The sequence below is a fragment of the Mustela nivalis genome (assembly GCF_964662115.1).
Source record: "Mustela nivalis genome assembly, chromosome: 2".
NCBI lineage: Eukaryota > Metazoa > Chordata > Mammalia > Carnivora > Mustelidae > Mustela > Mustela nivalis.
In genome coordinates this window covers 3,326,892-3,353,907 of record NC_139021.1, presented here as the reverse complement: position 1 = coordinate 3,353,907, position 27,016 = coordinate 3,326,892, and the positions used below count along the sequence as shown (strand labels likewise).

At 56.5% G+C, this 27,016-nt stretch overlaps 1 protein-coding gene across 2 annotated transcripts in view; it reads right to left on the bottom strand.

The window, feature by feature from the left end:
* TRAPPC9 (trafficking protein particle complex subunit 9) overlaps positions 1-27,016 on the bottom strand; it is a 491,769-nt gene that overhangs the window by 344,626 nt on the left and 120,127 nt on the right. For both annotated transcript variants that reach the window (XM_082720692.1, XM_082720693.1), the window contains 2 exons: positions 26,667-26,830; positions 12,640-12,792 (listed from right to left, as the gene is read on the bottom strand). In XM_082720692.1, the coding sequence (XP_082576818.1) occupies positions 12,640-12,792; positions 26,667-26,830 (317 nt within the window). The remainder of the gene's footprint in view (positions 1-12,639; positions 12,793-26,666; positions 26,831-27,016) is intronic.

The window sequence follows — 27,016 nt, the reverse complement described above, 5'->3', positions numbered from 1 at the left end:
AACAAGAGGTCCAGGTTGGCGAGGATGTGCAGAAAAGGAAGCCCCGGGGCGCTGCTGGTGGGAATGCAAATTGGTGCAGCCACTGCACAAAACAGCATGGAGATGCCTCAGAAATGCAGGACTGCCTTGTGGTCCAGCAGCCCACTTCCGAGTATATGCCCCAAGGAAATGAACATTGGATCTCAGGGAGGTATCGGACTCCCGTGCTTATGCTGACAGTACAGCCAAGGCACAAAAGCTGCTTAAATATCCATCGACAGAGGGAAAGTGTAAAGAAGATGTGGTATATACACAACCCAACGTTATCCCACAAGAAACAAGTGCTTGCCATCTGCAACGATACGGATGAAGCCTGAGAGCATTATGCCAAGAGAAATAAGTCCCCGAAAGAAATACCGAACATCGCTCATATGCATATCCAAAAGAGCCAAGTTCATAGGAATAGAGACAGATGGTTATCAGGGGCCAAGAGGCAGGGAAAACGTTGGTCAAAGGATACAGATTTTCAATTAGAAGATGAGTACATTCTGGGGATCCAGCGCACAGCACTACATTCTGTTTATTACACTGTTGCATATGACATAAAATGGCTACAAGAGCACATCTTCAACTTTCCCACCACATGGGAATGCGAGCTGGTGCGGCCACTCTGGAAAACAGTATGGAGGTTCCTCAAAAAGTTAAGAACAGAGCTACCCTATGACCCAGCATTTACACTCCTAAGAATTTACTGAAAGCATACAAAAATACTGATTCAAAGGACACCTGCACCGTAGTGTTCACAGCAGCATTGTGAGCAAGAGCCACATTAGGGAAAGAGTCCCAGCGTCCACCAACTGAGGAACACACTGAGCTGTGGCAAGTACAGCAGGATATGACTCCGCCATTAAAAAGACTAGAGCCTTGTCATGTGCAATGATGTGGCTGGAACTAGAGGGTGTGACGCTAAGTGAATCAGTCCTTCGGAGGAGTCCTTCGGAGTCCTACCATACGATTTCACTCATACGCAGCAGTTAAGAAATAAATGAGCCCGTTGCAGGGAGGGGAACAGAGCGGCCAACCAAGAAACAGACTCTTGTCAATTCAGAGCAGACTGACAGCCACGAGCGCGGCGGTGGGGGGTGGGGGCAACGGGTCATGGGGCTTTGGGAGGGCACTGTGATGAGCACGGTTATATGGGAGTGCTGCTTCACTGCACTGTACCCCTGGAACGAATTACACTGTGTGTTAACTGGCATTTAAATAAAAACTTAGGAAAATGCTCACCACGAAAAAGAAACCATGAGTGTGACGAAGAGGTCGGCTCAAGCTACAGGTGGTCATCATTTTGGAGTGAATCAAATCAGCACACGGCGACTCAGAGTGTCACGCATCAATTTCATCTCAATAAAGCCGGGAAGATTAAAACTGGTAACTGTACACCTTTCATGTGCTTGCTTACCATTTGGACGTACAATCGTGGGAAGTGTCTGCTAGAACACAGTCTTGTTCTTACTGGGCAACATCAATAGTTATCAGGGAAAGGCAAATTAAAACCCGAATGAAATGCCACCACCCATGGACCGGAAGAGCTAAAATTCAAAACAGCGATGATACCAAGTGGTGGGTAAGGGTCTGGAGCAGCAGAGCTCCCCGCACATGGTGTGTGTGAATCCAAACAAGCACCCCGAGAATCCGGACAGCTAAACACCTATTCACGCCAAACATACGTGTGAGCCACGATCTAGCAGAACCACTCAAAGGCGTATGTGGGTTCATGTCCACCAAATGCCTGTGCCAGAAAAATTCCAGCGATTCAAAATGGCCAAAAGCTGGGAAGAACTCCAACGCCTAGCACGAGCGGATGGGCTGTGGTATTTTAACACCGCGAAACAGCACCCAGCAATAAAGAGGAGCAGACGCGACGTACGACAGCACGTGTGACTCTCAGTCATAATGTCGAGTAGGAACACGAAAGTTCTGGCCTCCGGGACTGGATGACTGTGCTGTGCACGGAAGAAAGAACAGGACACACAGGAGTGTGCACCAGCTGTACCTCTTCCCTGAGTCAAGAGCAGGCAAAGCTACTGTCCACATAACGGAAGCCACAGTTTAGGTCATCTCTGTATGGAGTCCTCACTGATGACAAGACTCGAGGAAACCAGAAAGGTACAAGTCACCCACCCAGTTCTGGGCACTGGTTGCAAGGATAAAAGAGCCTAAAAATAGGAATTCACCCAGGGCCACCTGGGCACCTCAGTCAGGTAAGGGTCTGACTCCTGATTCGGGCTCAGGTCCTGATCTCAGGGTTGTGAAATCGAGTCCCATCATGGTCTGTGCTCAGCATGGAGTCTGCTTGGGTTCCCTCTCCCTCACCTCCTCCCCCCCCTTCCCAACTCTCTCTCTCTCAAAGAAATAAAGCCTTAAAAGTAACTTAAAAAATACAAACTCATCCAGCTGTGTATGTGACATCTGTGCCCATTACTTCATGTAAGTTGCATTTCTGTAAAAAGACTCAAATACAGGGCACCTGGGTGGCTCAGTGGGTTAAGCCTCTGCCTTCGGCTCAGGTCATGATCTCAGGGTCTGGGGATTGAGCCCCACATCAGGCTCTCCGCTCAGCAGGGAGCCTGCTTCCTCCTCTCTCTCTGCCTGCCTCTCTGCCTACTTGTGATCTCTGTATTTCAAATAAATAAATAAAATCTTAAAAAAAAAAAAAAAAAGTAAGGTACCTGGGAATAAGTCCAGTAAAATACCGTAAGACCTTTATAAAGAAAATTAAAGTATAGTATGAAAGACCATAGCGATGACAAGTGGACAATACTGATAGATATGAAGACTCCCACAAAAATGCCGATTTTTCCCCAAATTGATGGGCAGGTCAACACAGACCCTGCAGCATTCCCACAGACGACGCTGAGGTTTGGACAAACTGAATCTAAAGTACATGTGGGAGTTGAAAGGACAGAACAGGTGGAAAGGCCTCCAGGCTGGTGCAGGGAGGAGGCTTTCCCGAGCAGGAAATGGACAGTGAGGTCCAGCTCTGTCCGCGGGCAGCGGCCCCAATTCCAAGTCCGGAACCACTGGCCTGAGACAAGGACGGAGCTTTCCAGCAAGATGGAAGACCGTCCCTTCTCAGGGGTCCCCCGCGTGGCCGCAGGCAGGAATCCTTAGGCGCACTTTAAAAACCCCCCCGGGAACCCAGATCACACCACGCCCATCAAACCACTGTGGGGCGGGGGTGTTGGGGGCCAGGAAGAGGTTGTAAAGAATCCCCCGCGATTCCACAGCGCAGCCGAGTCCGAGAGCCGCCGGCTGCCCCCAGACCGTAAGCCTGAGAGAGCTTGGCAGGTCAGACAGACACTCGTGATTTCGTGTTTCTGAAACACAAGCTCAGCGAGAGAAGAGGCTCCGCAGAGGGTGAACCGGCCACGACGGCCAGACCATGTGAGCCGCGCCGGGGACTTGATCCAGAGTCTGTCCCGAGCCCTGGGAAGTCGTCCAACAGGAGACACAGTCGGGTTCTGCTCTGGGAAGGACCAGGGAGCACGGTGAGCAGCCAGGAGACCGGCCAGAGCCCTACAGCAGTGGGAAGGGCTAAGGAGAGGGGCCGGCGACCCGTACGAGACAAGCTCACAGCAGACCGGCCTGCGGGGATCCGTGAAAATCATCCCTTTCTCTTCGGGAAAAAAACCTCCTGAATCCCTCTCCTGACTCCTACCTGACCCGCCGGCCCGCCAATCCCCACCAGCGTGGCAGGAATGACAGCAGGGTGATCAATGGCTTCAGCTCCAGGGACAGCGAAGGATCACCTGTTGTGGAGGAATGACAGCCCGCTGGGTATGGTTCTATCCTGGTGGTTTAGGAAGTGATCTTCCCACCGGAATTCACATCCAAGAACGGAGTCAGCCACCCCACCTGCAGGGTGAACAGTGGCCCAGGGATACGGGCACCCCCACAGGCCACTAGACAGAAATCTGGGGCAAGAACTCAGCTTCAGGGTGTTGCAAAGCTTTCTCTCACTCACAGATGTGGTCATGAGAGCCCCGGGGAAGCCGGACAAGCTGACCTTTCCCAGGCTGAGCCGCCGAGCTGTGAAGTTACGGTCTGCAAGTCAGAAGGCGGGCGGGCAATATGGCTCCACACCTTGGGCAGGCTGTTGAGCGCGTCCATAACCTTGCCCTTCAGACAGGAAGCAGGTAAGCCACTGAACACAAAACAAAAGCAGCATGTGATCTGCGCAGCAGCCAGCACGGTCTGGAAGCGACCGCAGGCCCGCACTGCGACCCAGGGGGTGGGCCTCTGAGCTCTGCTCGGAGACGCACAGAACTGAGGAAGGCACAATCCCCTCCCAGAAGAGAAAAGCTCGAGAAACTCCAGACCAACTTCTTACGAACTGATCAGAGAACGGAAGTCCCAGGGGAAACGAACCTGAAAGGTGTTGCCAGGCAGCTTCCGGGGAGCAGAGGGGGCTGCCGTAAGATCTCAAAACCGTGTCTCCTCGGAGCTGGCCGGGGGGGGGGGGGGGGGCGGGGGGGGGGCTGCCAGCCCCTGCACTCGCTCCAGCCTCTCCCTGCTCCCTGTGAGATCAAAGCTCTAACCTCCAAGCGGAGAGCCGCAGAGACTGTCTGAGCGCACGGACGGAAACACAGCACCGCTGGAGATGGGAGCAGCGGCAGCCAAACCTCCACCCACACTCACCTGCCCCAGAGGGAAGAGCTTCACCGGACACGCCGGCAGGTACACGGACCGAGAGTGCAGAGAGGATGTCGGGCCCAGGCGGCACGGTTCCTGAAGCCACGTGAGCAGAGGACAGGGTCTTAAGAAAGAGGGAACTCGGAAAACACAAGAGCACCTTGGGTGGAGCCCTGAGGAACTCCGTGTGCAGGGCTGAAGGGACAAGGGCGACTGGGCAGAGGAAACGGAGAGCTCCAGGCACAGCGCTGGGGACTGGAGTTAAGAGACACAGAGGACACTGGCCCCGCTTTTAAGCCCTGTATGGCGAGGAAGACTGAACGTGCGGACGCAGCTGCGGCCGCGGGGACCCATGCCAGGAGAGAGGCCAGAGAGCATGGGCGCCAGACCAAACGCCGCCTCCGAGGACAGCAGCGCCACCTCTTGGGTACGGCAAGAGAACTGCGAGAACCAACAGGCGGTGCCTTAATGATATGCCCTCGACGTGCGGAGCTCTCCCCACCCGTGGTCCTCTCCAGCCTCGGCACAGCCGTGATTCAGTAAAATCCTTGGCCATCCTTAAAACACACATCTGCGAAAGCCTCAGGCCTCTAAGAATTGTAAAGAGAAAAGAGACGTGGCGTAAGACTCCACCACCTCTGATTTCTGAATAATTCAGGATGAGTCATTTCTCTGCAAAAAGTAAGACTGAGATTTCCAAGAATTCTTTTCAAGAGAGCAGCAGAGCAGGACACAGCCCCGGACGGGCGCACCTTTGGAGCCCGGCGCCGGGGTGAGGCACCAGTGGGAAAGCGGGAGCCCATCGCACAGCAGCAGCTCTCGCCCCGGCGGCCGCCCCGAGCTGCGGAGTCTGCTATGGTGAAACTGGGAAGGAGCAAAGCACAGGGAAATGCCAGATGGAGATGTGAACACAGGGCTGGGGCTCTGCTCCTGTTCACGTGGGCTGTGCACAGGGCTTGAGCTCATGGCCCTGAGATCGAGACCGGAGCTAAAAACAAGAATCTGGGGGCCCCTGGGTGGCTCAGTGGGTTAAGCCTCTGCTCAGGTCATGATCCCAGGGTCCTGGGATCGTGCCCCACATCGGGCTCTCTGCTCGGTGGAGAGGGGAGCCTGCTTCCCCCTCTCTCTCTGCCTGCTGCTCTGCCTACTTGTGATCTCTGTCTGTCAAATAAATAAATAAAATCTTTAAAAAAAAAAACAAGAATCTGAAGCTTCATGGACGGAGCCAGGCCCGCACCCTGGAAATATGGGTTTTTTCATTTACGTCTCCAACTGCGGACCAAGAACTGAACGTGCCCACCTTCCCGTGGGCAGAGCCTGTCTTAAGCATAATAAGCATGAGGCATTTCAGGCAAGAAAATACGGATTTTTCCACAGCGAACGGAATAAATCCTGACAGAGCTTACCAAACTGCCCGGCCGGCTGCTGTACGCCAGGCCGCAAACACAGGACGTCTTTCAGGAAGGCCGCACAGTGGGGAAAGGACCCCGGCCCAGGCCACCGGAGTCTCCTTCCTGCACGAGGCCCCCCTCCCCAGCCAACCAGGCTCTCTCCTGCTTGAGACCTACGTGCCTCCTCCTTGAACTGTTACACCTGTCACTACCACGGCCAGGCGCACCCACCCACAATCTCCACCACATCAACCTTCTGAAACGCTGTCCGCGGCTCGCCAGGGCTTTCCAGCAAAGCCCCCAGTTCTTCTCTGGAGTACCAGGCCTCCACAGCCCCCCGCCCCACCGCCCTACCCAGATCCCCTCTCTCCGCCCACTCCCCTGCCCTATCGCCTCCCTCCCCTCTGGTGTCGAGCTCCCTCTTCCACGAGGCACCATTCGAGGGCCCTGCACCCAGGAGTCTGGCCATCCCGACCCCGACGGCTCTCCCTTCCCTGAGCTCAGGGTCAGGAACATTGCATGCGGCTTCACAACATGCCTGTCTTCCCTCCTTCAGTGACTGTTTGCTGGGCGTCCTCTCTGAGCCAGGCCCGGCATGGGGGCAGGAGCCGTGTGGGAGAAACTACCAGCACTCGGAGGTGCCAGAGTAACACAGGCCAGTGGAGGCCTTCAAAGAGGAAGTGAGCGAAGCTGGGCCAGCGGGCGAAGGCTGACAGCCGCTGGAGGTGGAGGAAAAGGCAGCCACTCGACACAGTATTTCAGAGCAGCCCAAGTGGGAGATGCAAGGGAGCCCCGGCAGGAGGGAGGCTGGGGGGCAGGCGGCCGGCTGGGACCCGATTATGCAGGACATGACACTCCAAAGTCAGAAGCACATTTGTTTTCAAGAAAAAGCAAAGACATAACAGGAGGAACTCAAGAAGGCAAGGTCCGTGGCGGGAGATCAGTACGTTCTTGCAGTGGTCGCCGGGCAGAGGCAGGGGGACACAGGGACATTCAGCAGAGCACAGATGACATGGTAGGGAGCAGATGGAGCTTCAGCGGTCATAGAACAGTCCACTTCAGAGTGCTCAGTGGCCGCTGTCGCCCACGAGGAAAGAAAGGGAAAGAAGCAGTTCTGCAGGGGGGCTGCAGCCTTTCGGGGTCCCCATGGGGTGCACGTGAGCTGCTGTGGGGACTTCCAGGTGACAATGCCAGGAAGCCAGCTGGAAACACAGCTGTGGACTTCAGGAGCAGAAACAAAGACTCCAGGCTCAGCACAGAGTTGGAATCGTAGGTCAGGAACAGTTACAATCATTCAGAACAATATGACATTTCAAGAAACAGGCAAGGTCCAACAGCCAGGAATGTCATTAGTCTGGAATACGACAAAAGACAGAACCAGGACGGGCGAGTGCGGAGGGAGGAAGCGGCACCCACACCGGACGGGGGCTGATGAGTGGGATCCCGACCCGGAGAGGCACACGCAGCGGCCAGGCATGACCTTCGAGCCGGTGCCTTGATGAGAAACTTCATGGATAAAAACAATTTTTCAGTCTGGTCCCATGAAAAAGCTGTCATGCAAAAGCAGTATTATGGAAACATATCTAATGTTTTTTGTTCTTATAAAAACATTTTAGGGTAAAACAGAACACTGACCAAGCTGCATAGAGTGTATCGTTGGATGAAGACTCACTGGACCCACCGCTCGGCTCAGGCCACAGGGTCCTGCCAGCCCCCCGGGGGCCTACGGCCGGCCTCACGACCAGCACAGCGTCCGTCCTCCCCGGAAGCTCGCCCTGCCCTGACCTCAAGGCAGTCGGTTCCGGGCTTTTCTCTCTCTTTTTTTTTAAGAGTGTATTTATTTATTTGAAAGAGAGAGAGCACAGGCGGGGGGAGCAGCAGGCAGAGGGAGAGGCAGGCTCCCCCACTGAGCTGGGAGCCTGACACAGGGCTCGATCCCAAAACCTGGCATCATGACCGAAACAGAGTCACTCAAGGGGCCCCATTATTTCATTTTTTTAATTAATTAACTTTTTCTTGACAGACAGAGATCGTGCAAGCAGGGGGAGAGGCAAAGACTACAGACTCCCGGCTGAGCACAGAGCCCACCACGGGGCTCGAACTCAGGACCCCAAGAGAAATCCAGATTTGGCTGCTCAGCCGGCTGAGCTGCCCAGGTACCCCAACACCTTATAATTTCATGCTGTGATTTTTTTCAAGGCCCAGACTATAAGGTTTTTACCCAATCCCTCTTCTCTTACAACTGTTACCTCCTTTCTTCCACACAAGAATCCTGGTTCAAGACCGGATGCTAGAATCAGACTGTCACAAAATCAGTGACTCACCCTTTTCCACATCCGCACACAGCTTCCCTATACCAATATTAACTCTATCAAAGGAGTCACTGAAAGGAGTGTACAACTACTTTGGCAGACAGTGGCATTGTCATCAGGGAGGAGTGAGTTTTCGACCGTCTCCCCCGGCACACTGACTTAGACAATCACCCATCACCGAGAGGGCCTCTGTGGAGGTCCGGGAGTCCAGGGGAGAAGAGCCCACACCTACACCGCAGAAGCCAAAACCTCCGCAGCTGGGCACGCAGAAGAGGCCCGCGGCAGCCCTCCCGCCCCGCAGCACAGCCCAGGGGAGAGCCGCCGGCCCTCAGCCCGGGACTTCTCCCTCAGGGACGCAGGGTGTGGGAGCCCGCCCCTCGCGTCCTCAGCAGCGCAGGGTGGCGGCCAAAGAAGGCTGTTGCTCCCGTGCCCCATCGAGGAACGCTGAGGTCCCCAAAATCTCCTTCGAGTGTTTTCACTGAACCCAGGATAGGACGAGGATCGCACACAGCATCTCACGGTTGGCTCTCTCTGGTCTGCTTTCATCCACATCCGTCTGCCCACCATCTACTCTCCAGAGCCGCTGGGCAGCTTAAGCAGAAAGAACCCGAGTCAAGCGGCCAGTCCGGGCTTACATGCGGCACCGACACCGCTCCATACGCACTACCTCCCCGTCACACGCCTGCAGCCCACCCAGAACCCAGGGTCCCATCCGCAAGACGGCTATACTGACTGTCCTAAATTCTTAACGTGGCATCCGATTTCAGTAATCTGAGTCCACGCTGGGAAGACAAACCGAGTCCATGAGTGCTTCCGGGATGAAGGCTTCTGACCGTGTCACACAGAGAGCCACACGCGGGTCACCTCCCGAGCCCCAGAGGCCACCGGCACTGTGGTTACGGCTGTCTCCGGGCAGGCCCACACCAAGGCCTGTCTGGCGTTAGGCGAGCACACGGTGTAACGTCAGTTCTGCCATGAGACACAGTGACTCAACACCTCTACCTGCCACCAGGTGCCCGTCCACATCAGTGCACTTGGTGCCCTCTGCCCAGCTACCCGCTCAGGCAGCCACCAGTGTGTTCTCTGTATCTGAGAGTCTGGAGGAGTTTCTGTTTTCTTTTATGTTTGTTTTGTTTCTTAAATTCTTGACTCCTTAGCCCAAACTACACAGACACGGCATCATCCACTCACCAGACTCTGGAAGGTCCTTGTGGGCCTCGGTACCCACCCCCTCTCCTCTATGAGACTCGCCCTGGTGGTGGACATTAAGACCCTGGGCCTCCAGTTCTACAGCTGGCCGTGGAAACAACCGTCACCAGGAGAGAGGGCATCCAGCGAGCGACCCCACGTGCCGCATCACTCTTGTGCTGTAGCTAACTGACGGGAAATCAGACCAGCCTTGCGTTTACAAAACACTTAGCGATGGTGATCCCAGCCCCCTCTGATGTGGTTTTCTTTTACAGGACAGAAGGTACTCTCAGACTACAAGTCCTGGACTACAACTCTGCTTTCAGCTTGGAAGAGCAGAGCTCTGTAGCGAAAGGCAGAAACTCGCACCACGACAAACACACGAACTCACAGAGCCACCACAAGGCGGACAGGTACAGTTTGCCCCTGGAGCCCTCCTGTCGTGTCTCTCAGGGAGAGCGGCTGCCGTTGGCAGGCAGCCACGTCAGTGTCCTGTCCACACTCCCCACAGCCGGGTGGCTCGGCTGGACGTCTGCTTGCCCAGACATGGCCCTGGGACGAGAGCTAATCAATCCCCCCCTCGGCGGGTGTCAAGCACCATTTATTCTGCCACACTCCTCCCTTGGGAAAAAGAAGTCAGGACCTCTGTCTGCAACACTCCGCCTCCTTGCAGAAAAATGCAGTCTGGTGGTATCAGGCAGTTTATAAACAGAAAAAAATCCACCCAATCCAATACTCTTTAAGCCCTGGTATAATGTTAAATCCACCTGACATTTTCACAGTTTCTTATGTGTCCAACAGTAAATTTGCTCTTCTGCCTTTGTTAATAATATACAAAAAAAAAATGTTAATCAAATATTAGTATTATACAAAGAAGCTCATTACAGTTAAACACTAGAGAGAGCACAGGGGAGCAAACTTCATGCCGCATGTTATGGACTGAATGTCTGTGTCCCCCCCCGAATTCCCACGCTGAGGCCCTAACACCCAGGGGGCCAGTGCTCCGGGGTGGGCCCCCCGCACTATGGGCGGGAGGGGGAGGAGGGGCTCACTCAGGCCTCCAGACCCGCAGTGCACACCAACTCTTCCTCCGTAGCGCCCCGGACGGTGTGAATGGAGGCTGAAGGGGACAGGTGGGGTCCCGGTTGCCTGAAACTTCTCCTCTAGCGGAAGGAGGCAGATGGGCAGGAAAAACCAACACGACACTTGGAGGAACAAGTGCAGAGTCAGTAATGCAGGTGCCACAGGAGCGACGAGGCCGGGGTGCTGGTCCGGCTGATGCGGTCGGGGCGGCCGTCTGAACAGTTGGGGGGGGGGCGGTGCAGATTGTGGGGGAGAGAGATTCAGGGGAGGGCAGAGCCAGTACAGAGGCCCTCAGCCAGGACCACTGGGTGCACTCCAGGGACCAGGTGGCCCGCGTGGCTGCAGACGCCTCAGGGACGCAAGAGGGAAGACGACCGTCCCCATCACAGGAACACGGAACCGTAACTAAGTTTTGCCTCTCGAGTTCAACAGGCCAGCCTCATCCCTGAGCACCCACGTACATGTGAGACCCTGAGTGGAGAGAGAGGCCCATTCCCACAGAGAGACAGACAGACAGACATCTCGTCCCTGGAGATAACACCCACTTCCTAACTGCCAGGGCTCTGGGCCTCGGTACCAGCTGATTCCTTGCAGGCCAAGGCCTGAGGGGCCCGTGCTTTTTCTTCATCAAGGAAGCTTTCTAGTTCAGGCCCAGGAACTGGTTCAGTCGCACAGGAATGCTGGGAGCCCCTACTGGACCCCGCCAGGCAAAGGGAGCTGCATCTCGTCATGTCCCAGAGTCTTGGGGCACTCTAATCCCAGACTTATTATCCCCGCTGACCCCTGGGCCATAGGAAGGTTGCAAGGACGGACTCTGGAGTCAGGCTGCCTGGATGCATAGCCCAGTTCTGCTACTTCCTAGCTGCGTGACCTCTGAAAAATTACTCAACCTCTTTAGGCCTTAATTCCTGATTTGTAAGGTGGAGACATTAATAGCACCTACTTCCTAGGGTTGCTGTGAGGATTAAGTGAGCTGATTTACGTAGCCTCTGAAACACCAGCTGCTACCATCACTGTCCTGCAGGAGACAGACCCTTCCTCATTATGCACCCTGGGCCCAAGAGCCCAGGCCACTCCCCACTTCATAGCACGAGGCAGTGAGATGTCGTGTCATACTACAGACAAGGGATGGGGGACGGACCCTAACTAACATCTGTTGACCCCGTACCAGGCTGCAGGTGGCATATAAGTCCTTGTGACAACCCTGGAGATGTTCACGAGTATTTCATAAACTAGGAGACTAAGAGAAGCCAAGGTCACTCACCCAAAGTTACACAGTAAGTTCTAACGGCAGAATCTGCTATCTCAAACCATAGCCTTCAACTGAATGCTTGCGGCCCCCAAAATTCCCGTGTTGAAACCCGAATGCGCCTATATGTGGAGACAGGGCCTGTGAGGAGGTGATAAACATTAAGTGAGGTCATGCGGGTGGGGCCCTAATCCAGCAGGGCTGCGGTCCAGGAGGCGCCACAGGCTAGTGGCCGATCTCACATGGATCTTGCTCCGGCCCATGATGCCTCCAAACAAACGTACGAACGCATACGTCCGCTCGTGATCTGACACAATTAATCCAGTAGATCTTACTCCTAATCAGCTAGTCCTAATGCTACAAGGAGTATAAATGCCCGTTTTCTCCAGACGCCACCTCCCTAACAGAAACCACCAGCCTCGGGAGAACTTTACAATCACGGCTAATTAGATCACAGCAGTTATATCTGAAGAAAAATGCAGTAATTCCACCAACTTAAGATGACCTCCTGGCACATGAGCACAGGATGGTAAAAAGTGTGAATTAAGAAATGATTTAGCTAACAAGTACCTTTATTGCTTTCAGATCTATACAGGAACTCAGTGGGCGGACTAAGTGCCCAGGAGAAGGCTCAGGCAGCTCGAGTTAATGAATGGCCGGCAAGTTAGGAGGAGCGAGCCACAGGCACGGAGGGGCCATGACCTGCTGATTAAGATTGGGGGGTGCGGGGCGGGGGGCTTACCGTCGCTGAGGTCTTGGAGGAGATTCTCCTGGCACGAGAAATCCAGCTTCACCTTGATGTTGACCACAAAAGTGGCCACCTTCCCCGGCTGCAGAGGAAACTGGGCAAGGGTTTCTTCCAGGCTCCAGCTCAAGAAGTCGCCGTACAGTTTTTCTACAACGACGAGGACAGTGGTGGTCAGGACGGTGGGACTGAGGCAGGATGTGACTTACCAATCCCCCTGAGAAATCCTCATGCACCCCCCAAAGCAAAGGAACAGGCAAACCATTTACAATGTGAGAAATCCAAGCACCAAGAAAATTCCAGACTCGTGGGTGGTACAAGGCAGAGGCTGCGCCTGTGAACGAGGCGCGAGGGGCAGACCACCGAGCCTGGGGCCGGCTCGTCCCGCTCCTGCTGCGGGCTTCCTCTCGCCAAAAAATCAATGCACCCTTTGCTCACATAAACGGAATCAACGGATTCGGAGGTAACCAGAATTTCCCCAGAGGACTGCCTCGGTTGTCCCCTTAAGGAGAAACAGATCCACGTCGAGTGGGAGAAGCACAGACAGTAGAGGACCCTCTTCAGGAAACACGGATTCAAAACCAGAGCCACGGGACTGGGAGCCACGCCCGGGACCCGCAGAGCCTGCAGGGGGGCTCCGAGCTGCCCCGCAAATCCACCCCCGTCTCGGAGAGATCCGCACAGAGGAGTCAGCCCTGCGTCTGCTGCCTTTTCGACTGTGACTGACTGGAGCAGACGGAGGGTGATGACTCCTTTACACCACGGCGTCTCCGTGTGGAAAGGGGGCGACAGCTCCCGCGTCACAGGGCTGTGGTATAGATTAAGCGAAGCTGTGTGTGAAGCGCTGGAAAGTTAAGGGCGCTCATGCGCTGCGGGGGGGAGGGAGACAGCAAGGAGGCAGCGCGGTGGGGGGGACCCCGTTTGTGCCGTGTGGAAGCAGCTGTGTCACCTTCGTGGCTCCCACGCCTGCCAGACGAGCCCGGCTTTGGGCCAGAAATCAAGGCCTGACACCAAGTACTGCCTCGGCATCTGGTGGAACCAGGAGGCCCTGCACCGGCCTCACCACAGGTCCGGCCCCCACCCTGGCCCATGACTGGGTCCCCCATCTCCCCCACCCCCCCAGCCCCTGCTGACCCTCAAACTGGCAGTTTCAGTTCCCGCCAACCACAGACTGAGCGAAACAAGGGAACGACATCCTCCCGCAGGAACCAGGGGCACCCACCCCCTTGCGACTACACAGCCTGCCTCCCACAGTCCCTGGCCTCCCTCTGTTCCCGAGTGTAACCCCCACTTGGCCCTGGGTGCACGCGGTGTCCTCCTCCCCCAGGCTGTACGTGTGAAGAGTAAACTGCGTTCTCGCTTCAGGGTCAGGGTCAGGGTCACGTGCCGGGCCATCCCCCACACCCTGAGGCGAGGCCCTTTGCTCGCCGACCAGGTGCGAAGAGCTCGTTTGCCCAAGCCCCTCGGTCCATGAGAAGGCCCTGCCGTGGTCAGCCGCTCAGGGCCCAGCTCCGAGGCTCTGCACTTCCCCTCCTCCCGTAGACCCGGCAGGGCCCGAGGCGGGAGCACCGCGCTGCCGCCCAACCCCCCACCCCCGGCTTCCCTTTTCTATGAACCCGTTCTCGGTGCTACATGTCCTCTCCTGGAATGAGGCAGCCAAGGCTTCGAGAGATTAAGCCACTCATCCCCGGTCGAGAACCAGAGCATGCCGACGGCTCCCGACCCACTACACTCATCCGCACGAAGGCAGCTCAAGGCAGACGCACACACAAAGTCCTGCTCCTGGGACCCAGAAGTCACCCACGGAAGAAGCCAGCGGGAGACGGAGCACATGAGCATGCCTGCGCTGAAGAACATGGGGCCGAGCCATGCTGCGAACACCGTCCACACACTGCGCTGGTCCTGGCACGGTCCTTCCGGAACTGGCAGCACACCCACCAGGCCGCAGGGCTTCTCTGGGGCCTCGGAGAGCAGCGCTCCATGCAGGAGCAGACGGGGCAGCATCCACGCAAGGCACTCAGAAGCCAAGTCACGCCTCCCTGCTCATGAGGGGCTCACGGCACACCCGGAATATGCCAGACCCTCTCCACATGCAGGTGTCTGGCCCGATCGCCGCCACAACCCAGCGGAGTAGTGGCTCCGATCCCCACAGGAAACTGAGGGGGCGGAGGTATGCGATCGCACTCCCGCAGCCGTGAGTACAAGACCTGGCACATGACACACGACGGGCACTCGGGTAGTACCGGTGACACCACAGCACCCCCGACGCCGCCAGCACACGCGGTGTCCAGAGGCCCTATACAGGCACGTTACCACCTGAATCAGAATGACCCAGGGAAGGATGGGGAGTCGGGAAAGGGATGATGACTGTAGGGCCCGCGGGCTCCTAAGACATAGACTGACGACCACATGGGGCAGCGAGTCCCGACAGACCGGGACAGGGGGGCCCTGCCCACAGCCACAGAGGGGACACGCCAGAGAGACGGCCTTTCGGACGCAGCGGGAAGGCAGGGAGAAGTCAGGCAGGTTAGAAAGAGCGAGCGGGAGGGGCACTGGGGGGCTCAGTTGGTTAAGTCTGGACTCTGGGTTTCAGCTCAGGTTCAAGATCTCGGGGTCCTGGGATGGAGACCCACCTCGGGCTCTGCGCTCAGCACAGTCTGCCTGTGCCCTTCCCTCTGCCCCCTCTCCCTCTGCATATGTGCTTGCGCACTCACACTCTCTATAAAATAAATCAATAAATAAAATCTTTTTGTTAAAAGATGTATTTGACAGACAGAGATCACAAGCAGGCAGAGAGGTAGGCAGAGAGAGAGGAGGAAGCAGGCTCCCCGCTGAGCAGAGAGCCCCAAGGTGGGGCTCCATCCCAGGACCCTGGGATCACGACCTGGGCCGAAAGCAGAGGCTGAACCACCCAGGCACCCCAATAAATAAAATCTTTAAAAGTCGGGGGGAACCTGTGTGGGTGACCCCCGACCTGTCCCGTCCATGCACAGGTGCACGTGTGTGGGTGCACAGGCCCCCCGCTGGCCCTGCCTTCCCCCTCCTGCCTTTGTCTGCACGGTCTCTCCATGTCTGCCGGGAAACATGGACTCACCTTCACAAGCTGACCTGACCCCTGGTCTTTATGGCAGCCCCGGAAGTCACACTGCCCGCCGCTTGCATTCTAGGGCTGGCATAGAACCGAAGCGAGTGCCTTGGCTCCCAAACCACGGAAAGGACCAAATCATCTCAAGAAACCAGTAATTCACATTCTGTAAATATGCGTTAACCCAATTACTATATTCTTTAACTCTATCTTCCAACCAGTGAAGTACTGCAGAATGGAAGGGATTTGAGATGCTGGCTATAGGACACCAGGACAGAACGGCATTTGGGCCCTACCTGCTGGGAGGCCAGGCCCCAAGGTCCCCCGGTCCTGAAGTGCACACTAACTTCTTTAAACAGCTCTGCCATCCTCTCTGGCAGGACTGGCCAGAGCGCCCACAGCGACTAGGACCCTGAGGCAGATCCCAGCAGGTCCGTGCTTCAGAAACAGGTCTCCCCTGCATGGGCAGGAACCAGGTGAGGGCTCTGGGGTGCATTCCCTGAGCCAGAGGACAGGGCCCAGACAGGACTGGAGTGCCTGGAGCCATCTGGCCTCACCCTCCGAGCCCCAGTTACCCCCCGACACATGCTGCTCCCCCACCGAGGTCTCCTGGACCACTTTCCTAAGTGGCCGATTCTGACTCCTCCCTCACAGCCCGACCCTGAGGTTCCTCTGCTGCAATGCGGTTTCTATCCCACACTGCTCCCCTGGGCTCTGAAGCTCCCACCTCCGTTAGAACTACACCACCTGCATCAAGCAGCTCACTCCTCCACCAACTGCAAGGCGGGAGCCAGGCCCCTTGAAGCTCACCACTCCCAGGAGAGGCAGGGCACCCACCTGGCTACAAATGCCCAGTTTAGGAGAAAACTGTGTGGGTTCGACTCCGGGCTCTAGCCGGGCATCCCTAGGTAAGCCACAGAACCTCCACGTGCCTCAGTGTGCTCATCTATAAAACAGGTTGTCGTGGAGAAGAAACGAGCTAACGAAAGTAAAGCAACCAGAACAAGGTCCAGTTTAGACGCGGCCCCCACGCCGTGTCAGCTGTTCCGGCTGGGCCGGCCTCGCTCCCCCCACGGAGCTGCGCAGGGAGCAGGGAAGTCGCAGGGAGGCTGCAGGCCTGCGCTCGGCACTCAGCGAGTCCACAGCAGTGCCGGCGGCCATCAGCATCCTTCCCGCGCAACGAGGAGTAGCGCCGGGCACGTGGGGGGCGCTCAGGAAGCATTCGACGTGGAACAGATAAATGTATTCCAAGACATTTCAGATTTAGACTTAGAACAGATGGGGGGAAAGTGACGTGAGGAAAGCAGATTACCAGATTGAATGTACACTAGGATTTCACGGCCCAAAAATGTTCACATGGAAAAAATACATGGGTATAGCCCACCTTACAGTTAACGTGGGTCCCCTCCGAGTACAGGATCACAGTCGTTTCAAATTGCTTTTAATTTCTGAATTTTCTACAATGAGGCAATATATTACACTTCCCTAAACGTATACACACGCACACACGCTTATGTCTCAGTGCTGTATCTAAATCCTCCGGGGACCCCCACTGCCCCGGTGGGACATGGGGAGAAGCCCCGTGAATCTGGGGTCTGCAAGCACACGCATGGGGCTGAGCATGCTGACCCCCGCCCGCCTCCACCCCCCCACACCCACCCCAGACAGTGAGGCCGGGTTCTCAGCCAAGGCAGCTGCTTCTCCCAGGACCACCGGTAAGGGCCCAGCGATAATGTGGATTGATGACAAGGACAGTGACCGCCTGGGGCACGGGTGTGCCTGAGCCCCCAGACTCAATCCCCAGCCCGTCAACTTCTTGGAAGCAGTGCATCAGCGCTGCTGCTCCGTGCAACCCATGCGGTGCCCAGGAAGAACGGACTGGGCTTGGGAGAAGCCGGTCCAAGCTCCCGAGAGAAGCTCTGCCCCTGCTTTCCACTCCCTGTGCTGCCGGGCTCTGTGGGCAGCGATGGGGGAGTCCAGGGAACAAGACACATCTCTCCCTGGAGTCCCTTTATAAAAACAAGTGCCACCACCATCTCCTATGTGCTGTCTTCTAACCTCAGACTACGGCTCTGTTACTGCCATGTTATGAAAGAGCCAACTAAAGCTCAGAGAGTTGCAACAATGTCCCCCTAGTCAAACAGCTAGAGGAGAAAGAGCCAAGGTCAGGGCCAGGGACTTTCCACTCCACGTTGTGCCTCTCACTGCTCCCCCGAGCAGTAACCAGGCAGCTTCACAAGCTCCCAATGGACACATAGCGGTGGTGATGGGAGAGAGGACTCCGAAAGGAGATGGTGGGAAATCAAACAGTCAAATGGTGAGCTTCGGGATCAGACCAATAGGAATCTGAGTCCCAGTACTGCCCCAGCGGCCCTTCTCCGTCGACCCCTGACACTTCGTCAGCGGGTAGAGACGACCCTGGGGTCGGCACCAACATACGCTGAGGCAGGCCAGCCCCGGCACAGCAGCCTGGCACGCAGAGGCGGCCTAGGGAAACGACAGGGCGCCGTGCTGCTGGCCTTCCCCTTCCATTCACCCGGGAACACTCGCCACACAGCCTCTAACGTCCCCAGGGCACCCACCGTGCTCCGCTCTGGGGAAAAGAGGTGAATCAGAAGGGCTCCCTGTGGGGCGCCCAGGGGGCTCAGCAGCTTACGCAGCCGCCTTCGGCTCAGGTCATGATCCCACGGTCCTGGGACTGGGCCCCGCATCGGGCTCCCTGCTCAGGGGGGAGCCTGCTTCTCGCTCTGCCCCTCCCCTTGCTCATTCTCTCTCTCACTCACTCTCAAATGAATGAATAAAATCTTCAGAAGGAGGAGGAGGAGGAGGACGAGGCGAAGGAGAAGAGGAGGCGCTCCCTGCCTGTAGAGGGACACACGCCTGGGTGGGATCTCTGATTCCAGGAAGGAACAAGGTGGGGGGCAGAGGAGAAGACCCCAGAAGCTCAGAGCAGGTGACAGACAATGTTCTTTGCAATCTGAAATTTTCTTAAAAGTCTATAATCCCATCACATACAGAACAAACAAAACTGCCTTACTGCCCTGCCCAAGTCGGGGCGACATCCAACTAAGCTGGGGCTCGCTGGCCTAGGAGGTAGAGGCAGGACGCACACCTGCTGAGGCCCCAGATCTGCAGGAAGGAACGGAGGCTCGCGGCCAGCAGCCTGGTGTGGCAGGACTTCATCACCGGGGCAGGGGGCGGAACCGAAACTAAAACCTCTAATTGCAGCACTCTTCTTGGCTGTTTGATGACTTTTCGTTTCTCAAAAGTGTTGCCGCTGAGACATCAACTGTGCTCAGATGAGCTGTGAGATGTGCTACGGGCTCCCCGCAGTCCTGGCTGCAGAGCACAGAAGGCTGGCTGTGTCACAGGCGTCCGGAGGCAGCGGTGTGTAAGGGACGTGGAAGACATTAGCTGGGCTCTCAGCTGGGCTGCAGGGGGCACCCACAGACGAACCCCCGAAGGAGGGTGGGGCAGGAAACGCACACCTGGTGCGACTCCCCACCGTCATGCACACAGCAGCCACAGGGCGGCTGACGGGGAACAAGCACGTCCACGAGGCAGGCATCGTGCAACGACCTTCACGTGCATGTGTCTCTGAGCCCACACAGCGATGCTCATAACACGTCCTGCTATCGTCCCCTCGGGCCAGCTGCGCAAGGGCTCACGGGAGTGGGTTGGAGCCAGGAGTCCACCTACCCCTGTAAGGGCCTGCCCCTCCCAGAGGAACTTGCTTGTGGACCCCGATGTAGGGGGGGCAGGCCAGGTGGAGATGTCCAATAGGTGCAGCATGTGGATATCCACTAGGGTGGATTGAGATCCGATTGGCCACCTGTATAGGGGTGGGACTCAACCAACCGCATAAAGGTTGCTGCGAGGCTAGCAGGGAAGGAGGAGAGCTGCCAGGGGAGCGAAGAGTCGACGGGAGAGAAGAGTTGGCGGAGTGGAGGAGCTATAACAGCTCTTGTAAGAGCTATAACCGCCGCGAGCGGTCCCGCCACCGGCGGTCCCTGCGCCTGCAGCCTCCAGCCACCTGCGGTGGTCCTGCCTCCAGTGGCCCTCAGACGCCGCCTGCAGCCTCCAGCCGCCTGCAGCTTCCAGTCGCCTGAGGCCCCGCCTCCGGCGGTCCCGCCTACAGCAGCCCGGAGCAGCCACCTGCAACCACCAGCCGTCTGCAGCTTCAAGCTGCCTGAGGCCCGGCCTCCGGGGGCCCTGAGCCACCTGCAGCCTTCAGCCACGGGCAGCTTCCAGCAGCCCCGAGCTGTCTAGACATTAGCGGTCCAGCTGTCAGTGGTCCCTCGACGCCTACAGCCCTGAGACTCCAGCGGCCCAGCGGTCAGCGGTCCCGAGATACCAGTGGTCCAGCAGTCCAGTGGTCAGCGGTCCCCACACCTGCAGCCCCTAGACGTCAGCGGTGCCGAGACACCAGCAGTCCAGCGGCCCAGCAGTCAGCGGTCCTGACACCTGCAGCCCCTGGATGCCAGCGGTCCCCAGACGCCAGTGGCCCAGAGATGCCAACGGCCCCTAGCCGCCAGCAGCCTCGCCGCAAAATGCCTCGCCACCCCGAGCCACGAGCGGCCTTGTCCGCAGCGGTGGCTTCCTCTGGGTGGCAGCCTTGTCAGAGTGGCATCGTGGGGAGCAGAGTCTGTGTCATCCGGGTTGTCCTCCTTGTCATCGTCGCTGTCCTTGTTGCCTCTTCGTCGTCGGGAGCGGCCTCATCCGGGAAGCGGTCTTGTCCAGAATGGTGTCTTCTTGGGAGTGACCTTGTCGGGAACATCATCCTCACCTTTTCGTAAGAGATAGCCCTGACCAGTCAGTTTGATTCTTGATGCTTGGCGCGAAATAAAGTTTTGTTTGACCTTCGCTTTGTATCGGTCTCGTTCCTTTGATCACGGACCCTAACACCCCAAGACACTGCCCTGTCTAGCCCTGACAACAAACCTGTGAGAGACGGCTGCAGGTCAATTTTCAGAAATGCACCTTTGATATCTTTATTTGAGAGAGAAAGAGAGGGGAGCCAAGCAGGGACAGGGACAGAGGGAGAGACAGAATCGTGAGCGGCTCCGTGCACAGTGCAAGCCCAATGCAAGGCTCGATCCCACGACCCTGAGATCACGACCTGAGCCAAAATCAGGAGTCAGACGCTCGACCCACCGAGCCACCCAGGCGCACCTCTTCCTCATTTTCACTGCTGCATCAGCACTGCTGGTGCCTGGACCTCCTGGGGAAGCCTGGGCCCCACAGAAGAGGACATCGCAGCAGCTGGCAGCTACGTGCTCCCACAGGGCCACACTGCTGGCCCCAAACAACCAACTGGGAATTTGATGTTCAAAAATTCCCAAACTGGGGTGCCCAGGGGGCTCAGTCGGTTAAGCATCTGCCTTCGGTTAAGCATCTGCCTTCGGCTCAGGTGACGATCTCAGGATCCTGGGTTCAAGTCCCGGGTCAGGCTCCCTGCTCAGCACGGAGTCTGCTTCTCCCTCTTCCTCTGTCCCTCCCCCACCCCTGATCATGCACTCTCTCTACCTCTCAAATAAATAAAATCTCTAAAAAAAAAAAAAAAAAAGTTCCTAAACTGCAGGGCCAGACACCCTAACTTCCTCTACGCTCCCCACCATGCTGGCTCACTTGTCACCCGCACTCCCAGGGAGGTGAACATATCAGGTCTTGTAATAGTGGCTAAAAGGCACTCCACTTGGTCTTCCAACGAACGGGGCTTATAAACTTCTCCACAGCCGTGTGAATCCACAACCGTGCCACAGGCTAAGCTGCTCGAGAAGGCCACAGCAGTCATGTCCACCAGGGACGCAGAGCTGGAGGAGTTCCTGCCACTCACGACTTCCAGTGTCTTCCTAGGAGTACAGCAGCTGGTCCCCGCACTGGGTTCCTCGCTGCGGCAGAAAGGTGCTAAGTGCCTGCAACACTCGGTCCCACTCGGCGAACATGCGTGACACCCACGCTGAACCGAGAGCCCCTTCAGGACAGGATTCATGGGTCATTCATGGGCCCGGCAGGATGCGTGTGTAGCCACGTGATGTGAACACCTGCTTGTTGGGGGACACAAAGCCAAGTGAAGTGAGTGTTGCTGGGACAGAGTGTAAGCAGGGCAGCGTGCGGGAGGAGCGGCATGTCTCTGTCTGGGGGTCGGGAAAGCTTCTAGGAGGTGGTGTGGGGACTGGGATGAGTGACGGAGGGGACGTGAGAGGCGCCCGGGACACCGGACAGTTGGCCAAGCTGTGACTACATCCAACTGTGGCCACAGGGAGCCAGGCGACAAAGACCATGGAAGCACCCTCCCCCACCCAGAGGACAGGCACTCGGAGCTGATTCCTGGGTGTCCCAGGGCCCCACACAACGGCCACCATGTAGGCATGCTCAGAAAAGGCTTGTTGAAGCCCTGAGCAAACGGACAGCCGATGGGTAGGCGGAGGGGACAAGCGAGCGCAGGGGAGCAGTGGGGGCAGAAAGCGGAGAGCGGACCTTCCCACTGCCTCGCGGCCCACATCACACAGGCTACCCCTGGCTTCCGCCCACACCAGACCCGTGAAGACAGGGGTCACTGCTGTCCTGCTCCCCAAGCACAGCGGTGGGAAGAAAGAAGGCAAGCAGCAAGTCAGACAGGAGTTTCTCCAAATGCTGGGCTGAGAAACTGGGTACAAGAAAGCTAGATGGGGCGCCTGGTGGCTCAGTCGTTAAGCATCTGACTTCGGCTCAGGTCATGATGCCAGGGTCTTGGGCTCGAGCTCCGCATCAAGCTCCCTGCCCAGTGGGGAGTCTGCGTTCCCTCACCAACTCCCCCTGCTTGTGCTCCTACCCTCACTGTCTCTCTCTCTCTGTCAAATAAATAAATAAAATCTTTAAAAAGCAAGCAAGCAAGCAAGCTATGTACAAAGACGTTGAGTGGAAAAGCACCCACACTTTATGAAGATAATGGTGAGGGCGGGGTCAAGATAATGGCGACAGGTGACAGGACGACCTACTGCGCGCTGGCCCCTGTGACACAGGCATGCAAATCCCAACAGCCAGAAGGATGACACAGTCCTCTCCCAGGTACGCAGAATCCACCCATCACAGAAGCAACAAGCACAGTCCACATCCTGCCACCAGTAAGTGGCAAGGCCAGGCTGAACGCGTTTGGTGCCAAGACTATAATGGGAATCATAGCAGCGGAGTCTAATGCTGAGGACGGCCTGATCCTGGGGGCTCCCTCCGGGCCCCGCAACCCTCTGCTGGCCACAGCAGTCTGCTCCCTGCTCCCCTGGACCTACACCCACAACCCGGCTGGAGACAGACAACGCTCACCCAACACAGAGCAGCTTAAAGTCTTTGCAGGAAGGAGGTGGTCCCAGCAGAGCAGCAGAGGCAGAAGCTCACGTGGCCCAAAGCTGGGCATCTAAGAGGACCCAGGCAACTCATTAGAAATATCAAAGTGATTTACACGCATCAGTTTTTCACCCCACCCACTCAGCAGGTGAACCAGGCAGACTCCTACAGGCCCGTTCTATCACTGAGAAAGGCCCTTCCCATCACCACCATCGGCAACCCCTCAGCACTAAGCACCAGCCAGACACTAGGCCTGGAGGACCAAGGGCCACCACGCTGGCCTCTGGGAGACTCACAGCTGCTCGGGGACAGAGAGCCTTCCCGGGACAACCACCACACATTGGGCACCTGGAGGCACTCCGAGACAACAGAGGAGGGGACAGAGGAGGCCAGGGGACGAAGGGTTCTCTGGGTGACCACGAAGCAGGAAGCCAGAGGAGAAGTTCCCTGGGAATGAGCAGGTAAAGGGGCAGGAGTGGAAGTCCACGAGCTGAGCTCTCGAGAGAGAAGACGGTTTATCCTCCAGTGTAAAAGACAGAGCCCAATGTCCAGGCACCTGAAATGAGATCCGAATGACCTCTGCGCTGGGAGCTGAAGGGGAGAGGTGGGCAAAGGGGAGGCTGAAGCACGGGGAAGAGGCCAGTCACACAGGCCCCTGCGACTGGGGTCCAGGCCCACAGGAAGTTGTTCGAGGACTTCCGAAAGGGACAAACAGGAGGATTCCCGCTTCAGAAAGGAGCAGCAAGTTCCTAACCAACAGTGGACACACGATCACCACTCGGGTTTATCTGAGAAAACGAAAAGACTGTTTCCAGTTGCTTAGCCGTGACGGTGAGAAAAGGTATGAGACATGCTTCCCCGTTACAGGCTCTGGGATTATCTGTCATTCACCCGGAGTCCCCGGGTTCCAACACCGACCACACCCTCAAAGCAAGGATTAAATTCCAAATACCAGGTGAAGGTATTTCATGTCAGGGAGGCATTTCCTACCTAACCCCTAAGTACCCGCTCCCCAAAATAGGGGAAAGACAAGATGAGCCTAAGGCAGGATCCAAAGCTTCCCACAGGCCGAAAGTAGACAAAGTTTCTTTAAATGAGACACAAGGGCAAGGACCACAGAGGAAAACAGTGATCAATTAGGTGAACTGTATTATGATGAGTAACTTCCATTCACCTAAAGCACCACTAAGAGACCGCAGAGGCAACCGCGCAGGAGACATTCACTCTTCTTCCCAGCCAAGAGCTCATACGCAGAACACACACATCTTTCACGTCAGGAGTGATGGGGAGACACAGGGAAGCAACAGAGCGAGACAGAGAAGAACACCCAGTGGGAAAAAGGGACTAAAGCACTTGGACAAAACAGGATCTGAGTGTCCAAAACCATATGAAAGGTAGTCAGCTTCCCTGGTCATCAAACAAACACAAACTAAAACCCCAGTGTTACACGGTGACACCGACCCGCCCCACCAGAGTGACTGCAGATGCCAAGAACCAGTGAGCATCTGAGCAACCGGACTCTCACACGATGATGGAGCGAACGAGGGCAGCCCCTGTGGGAAAGCGTTCTGCTCTAAAGCTGAGTACACGTCCACCCCACCCCAGCATTCCGCTCCTGGAGATACCTGGGTGGGAACATCTGCAGATGCCCCCCCAAAGCATGCGCCAAAATACTCAAGAGCAGCTCTACTCTTAACAGTCCCAAGATGGAAACTTCCCAAATGTGCTGGGTCATACAGTGTGGGGCCTTCACACAGTAGAGCCCGCCACGGCAACACAAACAAACGGCGATGGCAGCAGGGGTGACAATGGTGGCAGCAATAAGGGTGACAGCAGCCCTGGTGACAATGTTGCTGGTGATGATGGGGATGATGGCGGTGGTGGTGGTGGAGGTAATGGTGGAGATAGTAGAGATGGTGATGGTGGTGCTGGTGGAGATGGTGATGATGATGATGGTGGTGATGGTGGAGATGGTGCTGGTGGTGATGGTGCTGGTGGTGATGGTGGAGATGGTGCTGGTGGTGATGGTGGTGATGGTGGAGATGGTGATGACGATGGTGGTGATGGTGCTGGTGGTGATGGTGGAGATGGTGGAGATGGTACTGGTGGTGATGGTGGTGATGGTGATGACGATGGTGGTGATGGTGCTGGTGGTGATGGTGGAGATGGTGCTGGTGGTGATGGTGGCGATGGTGGTGGTGATGATGGAGGTGAAGGCAGTGGAGGTAATGGTAGAGGTGGAAGTGATAGAGGTGGCGGTGGTGGTGGTGGAGGTAGAGAAGGAGGTGGTGACAGCAGTGACAGTAACAGCTAACATATCTGAGTGTAATAATGCAGCAAGTGCTATTCCAAGCACTTTGCATACATCATCTTACTGAGTTCTCATAATACCCCTGTGATGTAGACACTATCATTAGTGCTATTTTACAGAAGAAAAGTCCAGGAGAAGTTTAATGACTTGCCCAAGATAACACACAGCGAGGAAGTGACAGCCGGAACCTGAACCTAGGCAGCATCTCCCTAGGAGGAGAGGCACAGACGGGGAGAGCGCACAAGACCGGACCGGCAGATACACGCTTCGGGTCCCTCCCGCACACTTCATCAGAACCAGGGGGAGAAACCAGGGAATGTGAGGTGCTCTGGCATTCTCCCCAGCGGGATGGGCTCAGAGCCACCCTTTTTTACACAATTCAAATTCCTTCCTTCACAGTATAATGATCTGCAGGACAAATTCTCCCAAACTCCCCCCTTGCCCTTCCCTCCAACGAGACGGCAGGGGCTCTACCTCTGATGAACTCATTCTTTCCGCTTGGTTTTTCCCACATGATGACATCAGCCTGAGGAGGGAGCCCTGTGCCGGGAAGTAAGAGGCAGCCAGTGCACCCTTCCCTAGGAACTCAGCCACAGCCGGTCAAGCTCCCGTGGAGGCCTGGCTCGCCTCGCCCCACATGGAGAGCACAGAAACACCCCAGGTTCTGCAAGCTTGCTTCCCCTCGTCTGTCCTTGGCCTCGCTGGCCCGTGTACGTTCTCGGACGTCGTAACATGACCCGACTGTACTCGCACTTACTCCTCCAGACCCCGTCCCTCCTCCGTATCATCCACTCCCCTCGACCGGTATCGCTCACTGACCTCGCAGCCTCCGCAGTCTGCCGCACCCACTTTACTTCGCGTGCTAAGTGCTCCCCCCGTCTGCCCAGGAAGGGACCGGCATGCAAAGGACCAAGGGCTGCTAAATGGTGAAGCCAAAATTTGAACACAGGTCTCACAGCGCCCGGCTTCTGCGTCCCAGCAGCAGGAAACAAAGCATCTGTGTTGAAGCGGGAGCACACAGCGCTATGACCAAACCTGCAGAAAGACCCAGGGCGGACAAACGGGCCCTGAGCCGCGACAGGTCTGCGCCCCTAACGTCTCTCTCTCTCCACTCCTTCCAGAGGATCCCTCCTGAGGGTCTGGGAAATGTGACCAGCACCAGAGACAAGGGCTCCGCTGGCCTCCTCCATGCGTTCCTGACTCGTCAGTCTCAGGAGGGCAGCAAACCAGAAGAGAAAGAAGCTTTCTTTCTCTTGAGCCGTCTCTTCTGGAGACAAAGACAACCACTTCTAGGTTCAGACCCACCTTTGGTGGTGAGGATTTTGGAGGTGACCTCCAGTTTCTCCAGCGGCTCCATCCCGATGTTCTCCAGTTGGATGACGAGCTGCTGGGTCTCCCCGTTGTAGAGCTGGACCGACACGTTGGTGGACGTCTCGTCACCAGAAGAAGGCTGCAGGGAGTGTGCAGACCTAAAATAGCACCAACAGAGTAGACTTCAAACAGAAAGAATCAAAGAAAATAGTGGCATATCAGAACTAGTCACATCACCAGACTGAACGCATTCCAAAAACAGGGACCGGGGAGCGTAAAGCCCAGCTCTCGGGAGTGTGGGCCGAGAGCCACACGTGGACAACTCTCCACGTGCAGCCACGCCA